Genomic DNA, 13,248 nt, shown 5'->3' with positions numbered 1-13,248 from the left:
GTCGAAGGCTCTTCAATCTTTCTTCCTCTATGGTTACCATCCCAATATATGTTTTTCAACAATGTCATTGTGTCTTGCATCACATCAATTAACTTATTAGGCTAATTTTGTTTATATATATCCCTTTTTGGTATACTTTAAGATATTAGAAAGAAAATCTAACAAAGGTTAATTTTTCTACCCCAAAAAATATTAATTAATACAATAAATATTTGCTAAGTAATATTATAAGAATTACATAAGTATCTAAAAATATTCCGAAATCAAATGAATAATGAGGTGAATCATAACCTTCCTCTTGTAATATATAAATAAGAACCTTATGTTCCACCTATTCCTAAGTTAGAAAATTGAAACAAACAGGCACATCCACATTACCAATTAAGCTTAAGGTGCTACATGGCATGGTGGAGTGGGCTAAGGGAGCTAAAGCCTTTGCTTCACTTGCTGCTTCCACTTAGCATCCATTGGGTTGCTGAAGAAATGACCGTTTCTGTTCTTGTTGATGTCACCACTTCTGCTCTCTGTCCTCGTCACACTACTTGCTCCAAAGCCATTTACATCAATGGCCTTCAACAAACGGTACTACTCATTCTCTCATTTACTTGTGCACTTTGTGTCTGCTTTTCTTTTTAGTCTTATTAATTTGTTTGATCAAAAAGTGTTAGAAATATAACCATTAATGTTGCCTTCTCCAGTCAGCTTAAATTTTTGGGATGAGCGATTTCATGACATGGTATTAGAACTCTATGTCCGAAAAGTCTAGAGTTTAAGAGCTATGCATGTTGTTGGCCTTTTGCTTCTAATATCATAACTGTGTGATAATATCATACTATTATTGAAGAATAACATTATTCTTAGACTAATGTTATGCAAGGAGACTAGTTAGTGATGAGTTACATTGATCTTACTAATCTGGTTCGAGAAGCGATGATTATCTTTCCTAGCATATGTTCTTGCAATCTCAATACTTGAACCCAAGATCATTGGAAAGATGACGATTTTGCTAATCACTTGACTAACTCGAAGTTAGTAGGCTGTAGTGATTTATTATGCTAGTAAAAAAAGTTTATATAAATAGTGGGATCAATAATTTTCTTCCCCTAATTATACTCTCTTGCTTCTCTAATTTGGTCCACTATATTCATATTGCCAACAATTTTGTTCTTCATTGGACAAGTCTTTGTGTAATTTTTCGGCATAAGTGCTTTCTGTACTTGATAAACAGCCATGATGACTTCTGTTCTTTCTATTTTTTTTAATTATATTTTTTCCCTTCTTAATTGAAGTGTAGTATTACTGGATTAGTAATGCTTTTCTGCAGGTTGTTGGAATTTTCAAGATGGTGGTTCTTCCAATACTTGGTCAGCTTTCGGATGAACATGGCCGTAAACCTTTGCTTCTCATTACCATGTCAACTACTATTATTCCTTTTGGTATGCCATTACACTGTGTTTTGTTTTTCCTTTTGTTTTCTGTTGATATGTTTTTACCATTACTTACAACATTTTGTAATTTGTTTATTCACCTTTCACTGTTATTCTTGTTGCAGCTTTACTTGCCTGGAATCAATCTGAGAGATTTGTCTATGCTTACTATGTTCTTCGAACAATTTCATTTATAATCAGTCAAGGAAGCATTTTCTGCATTTCTGCTGCATATGTGGTAAGATTTATTCTTGAATAATTGAACATAGGCCAAAAATGGGAAGAAAAAATAGTAAAGAATTTTTACACACACTTCTTCTCTCTGTCCTTAGGCAGATGTTATCAGTGAAAGCAAAAGAGCAGCTGTATTTGGTTGGATTACTGGCCTGTTTTCTGCTTCACATGTTCTTGGGAATTTCCTTGCTCGTTTTCTTCCCCAAAGCTACATTTTCATGGTGCATAACTATACATCTGTAGTTACCTTTTTATGCATATTCATATCATATTGTGAATCCCTTTTTGGATGCTTCCTATTGACAATGAATCTTAGTAACAAAGTACACTGCTTCACTGGTTTCAGGTTTCAATAGCACTCTTGATATTCTGTCCTGTTTATATGCAATTCTTCCTCATTGAGACGGTGAAAGTTGCTCCGAGAAAGAATCACGAGTCAGGATGCTGCATGAAGGTAGTTGATTTTCTCAACCAGAGATACAAATCTATGAGAAAAGCTGCAGAAATAGTCATGTTCAGGTTGTTATTAATTTTAGGATTCATTTGTCTTTTTTTTTAATGTGCAGTGCTTGAGTTCTAAGTAATTGTATTTTCATTTTTCAGTCCAACATTGAGGGGCATGGCTATTGTCACCTTCTTTTACAAGTTGGGAATGTCAGGCATAAACAGTGTTTTACTGGTATGCTTGCAATTGAATAAAACTTGAGATTAAATATTTTCAGATAATTGGTTCTTTAGCATATTGTACCAAGTTTCTATGTTTTGTACTTGACAGTCTGATAATTCCTTGTGCAGTACTATTTGAAAGCCGTTTTCGGTTTCAACAAAAATCAGTTCTCAGAACTTCTGATGATGGTTGGAATTGGTTCAATATTTTCTCAGGTCCATAAGTTAGCATATAGCTTGTCTAAAATTGTTTACAAAATTTTATTTGACATAGTAACTTACATTCAATTTTTTGCACCCAGATGGTGGTGCTTCCCATACTAAATCCACTGGTTGGAGAGAAAGTGATACTTTGCTCTGCATTGCTTGCATCAATAGCATATGTAAGTTATTTATACTAGTGTATTAATAAGTGTCTGTTAGTAAATATCTTATATTCTAATCAAGAGATTTGGAGTTCGAGTCACTTGCTGACACCTTATTCTATGCATATATGATTCTACGTAGGCATGGCTCTATGGATTAGCATGGGCATCTTGGGTAAGTAAACTTGCCAACTTCCTATATATATACCCTTTTAAACTACTTGACATTGTATTATAGTTTACATTTTGTATTTTTATTGTATAAAATTGGATTTCAATTCTATACATAATACACACCAATACAGGTACCATACATGAGTGCCTCTTTTGGTGTCATCTACATCCTTGTAAAACCCGCTGTAAGTAGTAGATGACTCTTCCTATGATGCAATCATGTTATTAATAATCCCATAAGGTTCTAATATTGGTATCATTTCTTGTTATACAGACATATGCTATTATCTCAAAAGCATCAAGCTCAGTCAATCAGGTTTGGTTTCTTTCTTTATGAATCAACATCATCCCAAGCAACAAACAATTAACTAATAGCACAAATAAAACATCGTATCACTTCTTCAAAGGAACAATAATATTTCAACATCTTTCTTATTATTATTACTCTTCTCACAATCATTCATGCTATTATACTGCAGGGAAAAGCACAAAGTTTTATTGGTGGAACACAATCTATATCACATTTACTATCACCTATTGCTATGACTCCATTGACTTGTAAGTGGAACAATAACTTTTAAAAAATTCTTATTAGTGATTAGTGCTTACCATACAATTAACAACTGGTGTTTCAGCATGGTTTCTATCTACAAATGCTCCTTTTGATTGCAAAGGTTTCAGTATTATATGTGCATCAATATGCATGGTAACACATTTCATATTCTTTCTTCTCCCATAATGTATATATCTACATTCTTTAATTTTTATAGTTGTCACTCTCCACTCACATTGAAATCTTTCAAATTAATTTTGTTCAGATAATTTCACTTTGTTTTGCTTGCCTGCTGAAGCCCGATGATCATAGTTGCTCAAGTGATGATGACATACAGAACAATCAGCAAACCGCTCTTCTTAGTGAATAGTAAATCCATTTGCCTTTATAATTTATGCTCCATATTTTTTTATCTTTATTTTATTTTATAATACAATTGGCTTTGAAAATGTAATTATGTAAGCATAGAGAAAAGAATGTAGTACATTTTAATACAATTTCTTTTTATATTATTAATTAGAGTAATGCTAGATATCAAGTTTTTTTATGAATAAAGTTCAACTAAGTTAAACAATAAAATTTAAAATAATACTAGCCATAGCTTATTTTTGTTATGTTAGACCAATTTGATTGGACTTAATTAAGAAAAAGATTTGGATGTATAGCATTATTCTATTAATTATTGTACTTCTCTTTCACGATTTGTATGATGGTGTAAAAAATATAATAATGCAAATTTTTTGTTTATTTAACTAGTGAATTAGTAATCTTAACTTTTCTAAGTTTAAATTTAACTAGTAATTTAAATACTAAGAGAAAAAGAAAAAAACAAATTTAACTAGTAATTTAAATACTAAGAGAAAAAGAAAAAAACAAGATATCAAATTTACCAGAAAATTGAATTTTATCCGGTAAAATTATGTACTTTAAATATAATTTTATTAGCCTCTCTAATATATATATATTAAGAAAATACATTAATAAATAATGTTATAATGATAAACAATATTTTTTAAATATTCTAAAGGTTAAATATATATTCCAAAGTACTTATAATAAAAGAATAAAAAAAATTAGAAAGCCAATGAGTTATAGCTCAAATGGCATAGTCTCCCCATACTCAATTAAGAGATTCTAAGTTCGAGTCTTCTATCTCTGATAAAAAAAAAAAATTAGAAAATCGTGGACAATATCTTCTCTTCGTAGCCATGGGTTTCATTCATATAACCACTTTCTAGTCAGAGCTAGGATTTTTGAACCCCAATACGGCAATACATTCACTAGCCAGCATACACAAATGGCAACCAGTTTGAAGATGTTCCTTTCTCAATCATGAAAATTTTTGTTCCCTAATAAATAAAAAAGGGTTTTTGGGCAGAAAATTAAAAAAAAATTTGGATCATGGTATGGGCCGGAAAACCGGACCCACACCTAGAATAAGAGAACCGGGTATAACCCAAATCACAAACAACCCAGCGAAACATCTACCGCATTCACAAACCTTATAACTCTCCAACGGTTATGCATTTGTTGAGCACACCGCAGAGGAGACTGCAAGCACAGGGACAGCATTGAAAGAGATGAATGACAAGGTAGCTTCATCTCTTTTTTCTTGCTATTGAAAAATGAACTTTTGCCTCATATTTGTTTTTTCCCTTTTGAACTTATTATTAATGGGTGGATGATACTGGTGGATGTTGCCAAGACACAACAGAGTCCTTCAAGTACGAACCCACTATTTCCTGCTCTGCAGTGTGATCTTATTTGGCTCAACCTTTTGATGTAAGTCAAGGTAATATATGCTGCATTTCTGGAATATTATAAAACATTCTAGAATATCATGTAATTATTGTTTTCTTGTCTGTTTCAGAGTCAATAGTCATACGCCATGAGTTGAATAGGGCTTGTACTATCAGTAATATACTTGACCTATATACAAGTGATTAATGGTTTATATTTTATATTAGTCAAATGGATTTAGCCTGCACAACTAGTCCCTTCAATTTCAAGAAAAAAACATTACCTGATATACTTATTTCTTTAGATATTTCCTTCTCTAATAATAATAATCTAAAAACTTAATCCTTATTCATAATTTTGGCTAATTCTTGGCTGGAAAAAAATGTTAGTTTCTTAGTGGAATCTATTTTAAAATCTTTTCTCTGCTTAACAAAAGCATGAAAAATGCACTCTACTATCATGTATAATTTAGTATTCTTGAATTCTATATTAGTTTTTTTCTTATTTATATATATCATTTCGGTGTAAAAACGTCAACACAAGGTTGGAAACGATGGTTGTATACATAGTAACGCTTTATTTTTTTTCTGTTGCATAATGAACTTAGTTACAGGCTAAAGAGGACTACAGTACCTTATGCTGTAAATTCACAGTTTAGCTCTTCTACATTACAAGGATGCAAGTGCACCAAGAACCTGCAGTTTGTAGCCTTATAAACCTGAAGTGTGCATTTTAGAAAGCTAACTCGCTGTTGCTGTTGCTGTTGCTTCTGCTGCATAAACAGTAAGAGTCTCACCTTTTTAGATTTTGTAGCCTCTTGATTAGTAAAAACTGATCTTGTTTGAAATTAATTTTGTGAACATGAGCTGGAGCGAAAGCTTGTTTTGTTTCTGATTTTATGTTTAGAAATTTGGAATTGATTTGGACTGTGATTAGCAAAGATATATCTGGTTTTATTTACTGCAACGAATTATTTTTCTGCATTGCTTCCAAATTTGTTTTAAATTTCAGTTATTGCTTCCAAATTTCCAATGTCCTTCACCCTTTTGGCCGAGTAAATCCTTTATTCTTGTAGTAATAATTATTGCCAATTTGTAGTGGATCTACTATTAGCTGAAGAGAGTGATATTTGGCCGTACTACTATTTTATAGTTGGCTTTAATCTATGGTTTAGGGTTGTTATTAGTTTATCTACCAAACCTATATGTTTTGATGAATAATTCTTGTATTCTTATGTGTTTATTTGCATAGAAATCTATGGTTTAGGGTTGTTATTAGTTTATCTACCAAACCTATATGTTTTGATGAATAATTCTTGTATTCTTATGTGTTTATTTGCATAGAAATCTATGTGTTGACATGGACCTTGAATAATGTACGTAGACACATTGATTGATATGCAAGAGTTACCAACTAAGTTGGTTAAGTCTACTAGTCACTGTGTTGGTATTCTTTGTATTATTTATGGAGCTTGGCAGCTTGCATATTACCTTTAAGTAATTATGAATTGATACCACGATGAGTCGAACAACAAAGTGAAAATGTAGTGCATGAGCAAAGTCAATTTATTGGCATATAAATGATAAAAAGTCAAAAAATGAGAAGGATATTAGTAATTACTCTTCTATTTGTGTGTGGTTTTGTTTAATTAGTTATTTAATTTACAATTAAGTTTGTTGCTCATATTAAAAATGTAGGAAAAAAACATTCAAATCCTGCTGCCCCTCTTGCTAATCCCTCATTACCTCCTCAATCTAGTGGATATTCTAGGCGTAAAAATCGATTATAGATATGGAAGTATAGAGAAGTATGCGAGACGTAAAAATTACAATGGTCAAATAAAATATGCGGGGAGAACACGTGCTATGCATCAACATTGGAAGCGATGCTTTGACTTGGACAATGAGCAGAGCAAGAGAAAAAAGACAAAAGGGAGAACAAGTGGTCCTATATCCTCACCGAGTGTTACCAAGTTTGACCGAGCATTATTTTGAAGTATCCTCATTGAGATGTTTGTGATCGAAGAGCTAGTTTTTCGATTTGTAGAAAGAAATGTGTTTCGAAGGCTCTTGATAGCTTGCAACCCAAGTTTAAAATCCCTTTCCTGTACTATATTGGCCCGTGATATATTTTCTCTTTATGATATAGAGCAAGTGAAGTTACAAAATTATCTCTCTCAACATGGAAAAGTGTGTCTTACAACTGACACTTGGACGTCGAGTTGAAATTTGACTTATATGTCTCTAACGGCACACTTTATTGACAATGATTGGAAGTTGCAAAAGAGGATATTGATTTTTTGTCGGGTGAGAGTCATCCAGGAGAAATACTTGGTAGAGCTATTGAAGGTTGTTTGGATGTTTGAAAATTGCATCAAGTTTTTACTGTAATGGTTAACAATGCAACTTCTAATGATGTTGCAATTTTATACTTGAAAAAGAGATTAAATGCATGAAATAGTCTAATTTTGAAGGGGGACTATCTTCATTGCATTGTTGTGCCTATATCTTAAATTTGACAGTGAAAGATGACTTGAAAGATATTGATGATTCGATTAAAAGAATTCGCAATGCAGTGAAATATGTCAAGTCATCTTCTATGAGAAGTGAAAGTTTCAAAGCGTGCATTGAGCGGGAGGGCATCAACTATAAAGAGCTTGTTTGTTTGGATATCAAAACTCGATGGAATTTGACATATTCAATGTTGGAGGCAGCATTGAAGCTTCGAACGACGTTTGATTTGTTAGAGTTGCAAGATGATAAATATAAGAATGAGATGAACAAATCTTATGGTGTGCCTACAGATAATGATTGGACTTATGCAGAGTCAATTTTACCATTCTTAAAAATATTCTATGATGCTAAATTGCGTACTTTTGGGAGTTTGTATGTTACTAGTAATAAATACATGAAAGAAGTCTTTTAACATTGGAAGAAAAATCAAGCTGCATTGTGAAAATAGTGATTTGAGCATAAGATCAATGAGGTCCAAGGTGTAAAGGAAATATGATAAGTACTAGAAAATTCCAAATGGCATTAACATGTTAATTGCAATTATGCTTGATCCATGTCACAAGTTGAATTTTGTAAATTGAATTTTTGATGAGTCATTTGGTGTAGAAAAGGGAGGAAAACTCAAGTCAAAATTATTTACTTGCTTGAATTCCCTTTATAAATCACTACCAAGGCAAAGAGAATGAGTTTTAAAGTAATCAAGATGCAATGATCAATGGAGAGGAAGAAGATGATATCCTAAATATTTATTTGCAATCAACTGCATCAGATGCTAAATTTAAACTTGATAGATATCTAAAAGAAGATTGTAAGCCTAGAAACAAGTTGGCAAAGTTGGATATTTTAGATTGGTGGAAAGGAAATTCAACCCAATTTCCTATGCTTGCACGTATGGCTCGAGAAGTTCTAGCCATACCAGTTATACGGTTGCTTTTGAAAGTGCGTTTAGTACAGAATGAAGGATTATTGATCCTTATCGGAGCTCTTTGACACTACATATAGTGGAAGTTTTTGTATGAACTCATGATTGGGTAATAGATGAGCCTCTTAGACTAATTAAAAATTTTAAAGAGATTGAAAAAGCTAAACATGGTAATGTACTTTTTTTTATTGCTTGTTTGTTACTAATGGTTAGTTTTCTATAATTAATGAGATTTTTTTTATGTAGGGAGAATTCTACAACAAATGTTGGCACACATATTTCTTTAGAAGATGGTTAAAATATTGTAATCGGTCAAAATTGTGTTGGATTTGATTTAGCTTATTTTAACTTCATTTAAGTTAATACTATATATATATATATATATATATATATATATATATATATATATATATATATATATATATATATAATGTTTTGAATGTTTTGGCCATTACAATATTCTAATCAACTTCTAAAGAAATATATGTACCAACATTTGTTGTAGAATTTCTCCCTACGTAAAAGAAATATCTCATTAATTATAAAAAATTAACAATTAATAACAAACAAGCAATAAAAAAAAAAAAGAAATATATTACCTTGTTCAGCTTTTTCAATCTCTTCAAAATTTTCAATTAGTTCAAAAGGCTCATCTATTACCCAATCTTGAGTGTATACAAGAGTCTCCACTATATATGGTGTCAAAGGAGTTTCGATAAGGGTCAATAATCCTTCTTCCCGTACTAAATGCACTCTCAGAAGCAACTGAAGAAACCCAATATGGGTAGAACTTCTCGAGCCATACGTGCAAGAATAGGGAGTCGGGTTGAATTTTTCTTCCACCAACTTAAAATATCCAACTCTGCCAATTTGTTTTTAGACTTACAATCTTCTTTCAGATATCTGTCAAGTTTAAATTTAGCATCTGAATCACATCCAATTGACTGCAAATAAATATTCAGGATATCTATCTTTATCCTCTTCATTGATCATTGCATATTTGATTAATTTGAGACTCATTCTGTTTGCCTTGGTAGTGATTATAAAGGGAATTCAAGCAAGTAAATAATTTTGACTTGAATTCTCCTCCCTTTTCTACATCGAAGGATACATCCAAATCCAATTTACAAAATCTAACTTCTGACATGGATTAAGCACAATTATAATTAACATGTTAATGATATTTGGAGTTCTCCAATATTTATCATATTTCCTTTGCATTTCGGATGCCATTAACCTTAAGCTCACATCACAATGCAACCTGATTTACCTTCCGATGCTAAAGACTTCTTTCATGTATTTATTACTAGAAACATACAAACTTCCATAAATATGCAATGTAGCATCATAGAATATTTTCAAGAATGATAAAATCGAACTCTGCATAAGTCCAATCAACAACTGTAGGCACACCATCAGATTTGTTCATTCATCTTATTTCTATATTTATCATCTTGCAATTCTAGCAAATCAAATGCCACTCGAAGCTTCAATGCTGCCTCCAACATTAAATATGTCGAATTCCACTGAATTTCGAGATCCAAACAAACAAGCTCTTTATAGCTGATGCTCTCCCGCTTAATGCACGCTTTGAAGCTTTCACTTCTCATAGAGGATAATTCTTGTAATTGAGTCATCAATTTCTTTCAAGCCATCTTTTATTATCAAATTCAAGATATGGACACAACAATGCATATGAAGATAGTCCCCGTTCAAAACTAGACTATTCCATGCATTTAATCTCTCTTCAAGTATAAAATTACATCATCATTAGAAGCTGCATTGTCAACCATTGCAATAAAAATTTGATGCAATTTTCAAGCATCCAAACAGCTTTCAATAGCCCTACCAAGTATTTTTCCTAAATGACCCTCAACCCGACAAAAATTAAATATCCTCTTTTGCAATTTCCAATCATTGTCAATAAAGTGTGTGTTAGAGACATATAAGTCAAATTTTGACGCTAACGTCCAAGTGTTAGTTGTAAGGCACATTTTTTGACAATGATGAGAGAGATAATTTTGTAACTTCACTTTTTCTGTATTATAAAGAGAAAGTATAGTATATCAAAGGCCAATGTAGTACGCGAAGGAATTTTAAACTTGGGTTGCAAGCTAGAGCTTTCGAAACACATTTCTTTCTACAAATCGAAAAGATAGCTCTTCAGTCACAAACATCTCAATGAGGATACTTGGAGGTACTACTCGGTCAAATTTGGTAACACTCAATGAGGATATAGGACCACTTGTTCCCCTTTCTGTCCTTTTACTGTTCGTTGTCCAAGTCAAAACATTGCTTCCAATGTTGATGCATAGCACTTATTCCCCCGCATATTTTATTTGATCATTGCAATTTTTACATCTCGTATACTTCTTTATACCTTTGAGGGATAGCAGAATTTGAATACTCTTCTCCTTCAGACATTTTTAATATGAGCAACAAATCTAATTGTAAATCAAATAACTAATTAAATAAAACTACACAAGAATTGAAGAATAATTACTAATAACCTTCTCACTTTTTGTCATTTATACGCCAATAAATCGACTTTGCTCATGCACTCCATTTTCAATTTGCTGTATCATGGTATCAATTCATAGTTACTTATAGGTAATATGCAAGCTCGGCAAAAGATTCGATGGTCCCCAGAACGTTTGGATCATTAAATGCTCACATAACCAAACATGTTTTTTAATAACTAATAAATAGTCCTTATTTAATTTTAATTATAAATTGATCCTTTATATATTATTTAATTATAAAATCTATTTTTTATTTTATAAATTATTTTTTTATCATTCATCTATCATGTTTATTAATAATAAAAAATTAAAACAATAACAAATTAGATTTTCTATTAATCGTAATAAATATTTTGTAATCTTAATCGATCATAATTTATCATTGATCCATTACATACGTATTGGATTGGAAAAATCGTGTTTGTTAGAAATTCAATCGATTGGATGCACAAATCAATCGATTGAAATTCAGGTTTTTCCAAACTTCAATCGATTGGAATTGATACACAATCGATTGAATTTTGCAAGGCACGTGGAGTTTTTCTTATTCAATCGATTGGTCATATTACCCAATCAATTTAAGTCTTCGAAACCAATATAGATTTTCACAATTCAATCGATTGGTTGTGATACCCAATTGATTGAATTGTGCAATGCATTATATGTTACGCTTTTCTAAATTTTTCTACTCGTGATTATAAATTATTATTTTATTATTCATCTATCTTATCTTTGAAATTCTTCTTCAATTTTTAAGATTTTATTTCAATTTAGATACTCTAATCTTATCTTTTCTTTAATAAAGATTATAAATTGGTGAATAATCTATCAACAATTACTCAATCCTACAATTAGAATCGTTTATCAATCTGATTGATTATCAATTTTTTCATTGTTTTTGTTCATTATTTATCCATCTACTTAATATCAAATTTTTCTTCATTGTTTATCCATATCTTTAATATCCAATATAATCACAATGATCCAATCAATTTTTTTTTGTAGTGTTAGAAAACAATCCATTATTTGGATTACAAAATCGAGATTAGTGAATATAATCTCTAATTTTGCAATTCTTTATTTCGATTCTTTATTTATGAAATTGATTGTGTAATAAAAAGATATTTTTTATCTTTTAGTAATGGATTTTTTTCTGAAATAAAATTAAAAAAATTATTATTTTTCAAAACTCAAATTTTCAACTTTAATTTCTCAAATACGAATTTTTTTTAATGCAGAGCAAGGCGAATTTCATTTCAAATTCTAAAAAAAATTACTAACTCAAATTATTAAGCTTCACAATAGGCAATGGCAACCATTATCATCGTCTCCAGAATATATAGGAGTACAACTGTACAATAATGGTTTTTTTTTTTTAATTTATAATGAAAAAAACTCTTGTTAAATATGGTTTATTCCCTTGTATCTATGTATTTCTCAAATTGCTTTGATGATTTCAATTGATTGAATAAAAAAATCCACATGCCGTGCAAAATTCAATCGATTGTGTATCAATTCCAATTGATTGAAGTTTAGAAAGCCTGAATTTTAATCGATTGGTTTGTGCATCCAATCGATTGAATTTCTAACAAACACGATTTTCCCAATCCAATATGTATGTAAACGGATCAATGATAAAATTATGATCGATTAAGATTGCAAAATATTTATTACGATTAATGGAAGATCTAATATTATTGTTTTAGTTTTTGATTATTAATAAACATGATAGATGAATGATAAAATAATAATTTATAAAATAAAAAATAGATTTTATAATTAAATAATATATAAAGGATTAATTTGTAATTAAAATTAAATAAGGACTATTTAGCAATTATTAAAAAATTTAAAAAATATGTTTTGTTATGGGACCATTTAATGGTCCAAACGTTTTGGGACCATCGAATCCGATGCCTGCAAGCTCCATAAATAATACAAAGAATACCAATACAATGACTAAAAGACTTAACCAATTTAGTGGGTGACTCTTGCATATCAATCAATGTGTCTACATATATTATTCAAGGTCTATTGTAATTTCTATGAAAATGAACACAAAAGAATACAAGAATTATTCATAAAAAACATATAAGTTTGGTAGATAAACTAAGGGATAAGTACTTTTTTCG

The 13,248-nt window shown here is 30.7% G+C and overlaps 1 protein-coding gene and 1 long non-coding RNA gene across 4 annotated transcripts; both read left to right on the top strand.

The window, feature by feature from the left end:
• The first annotated feature begins 280 nt into the window (after nt 1-280).
• On the top strand, nt 281-3,931 carry LOC112780100 (uncharacterized). Of its 2 annotated transcripts, XM_025824439.3 has the most exons (14): nt 284-582; nt 1,325-1,436; nt 1,553-1,665; nt 1,760-1,882; nt 2,008-2,180; nt 2,265-2,340; nt 2,457-2,543; nt 2,630-2,710; nt 2,835-2,867; nt 2,998-3,051; nt 3,141-3,182; nt 3,346-3,424; nt 3,502-3,572; nt 3,685-3,931. In XM_025824439.3, the coding sequence occupies exons 1-14, from the start codon at nt 400-402 to the stop codon at nt 3,787-3,789; spliced, it is 1,332 nt and encodes a 443-aa protein (XP_025680224.1). In that variant the 5' UTR covers nt 284-399; the 3' UTR covers nt 3,790-3,931. The 2 variants fall into 2 exon arrangements, with proteins under 2 accessions (XP_072083984.1, XP_025680224.1); XM_072227883.1 differs by lacking the exon at nt 1,760-1,882 and having other exon boundaries at nt 281-582.
• Nucleotides 3,932-4,880: 949 nt separating this feature from the next.
• Nucleotides 4,881-8,098, top strand: LOC112779913 (uncharacterized). Of its 2 annotated transcripts, none has more exons than XR_003190911.3 (4): nt 4,881-5,011; nt 5,125-5,211; nt 5,767-5,942; nt 6,857-8,098. It is a non-coding gene; the product is annotated as an uncharacterized lncRNA (long non-coding RNA). The 2 variants fall into 2 exon arrangements; XR_011877730.1 differs by having other exon boundaries at nt 4,898-5,011; nt 5,134-5,211.
• The last annotated feature ends 5,150 nt before the right edge of the window (nt 8,099-13,248 follow it).

Source organism: Arachis hypogaea, chromosome 19 (assembly GCF_003086295.3).
Source record: "Arachis hypogaea cultivar Tifrunner chromosome 19, arahy.Tifrunner.gnm2.J5K5, whole genome shotgun sequence".
Taxonomy (NCBI): domain Eukaryota; kingdom Viridiplantae; phylum Streptophyta; class Magnoliopsida; order Fabales; family Fabaceae; genus Arachis; species Arachis hypogaea.
Note: the sequence above shows the minus strand (reverse complement) of the source record. Positions and strands in the feature narration are given on the sequence as shown.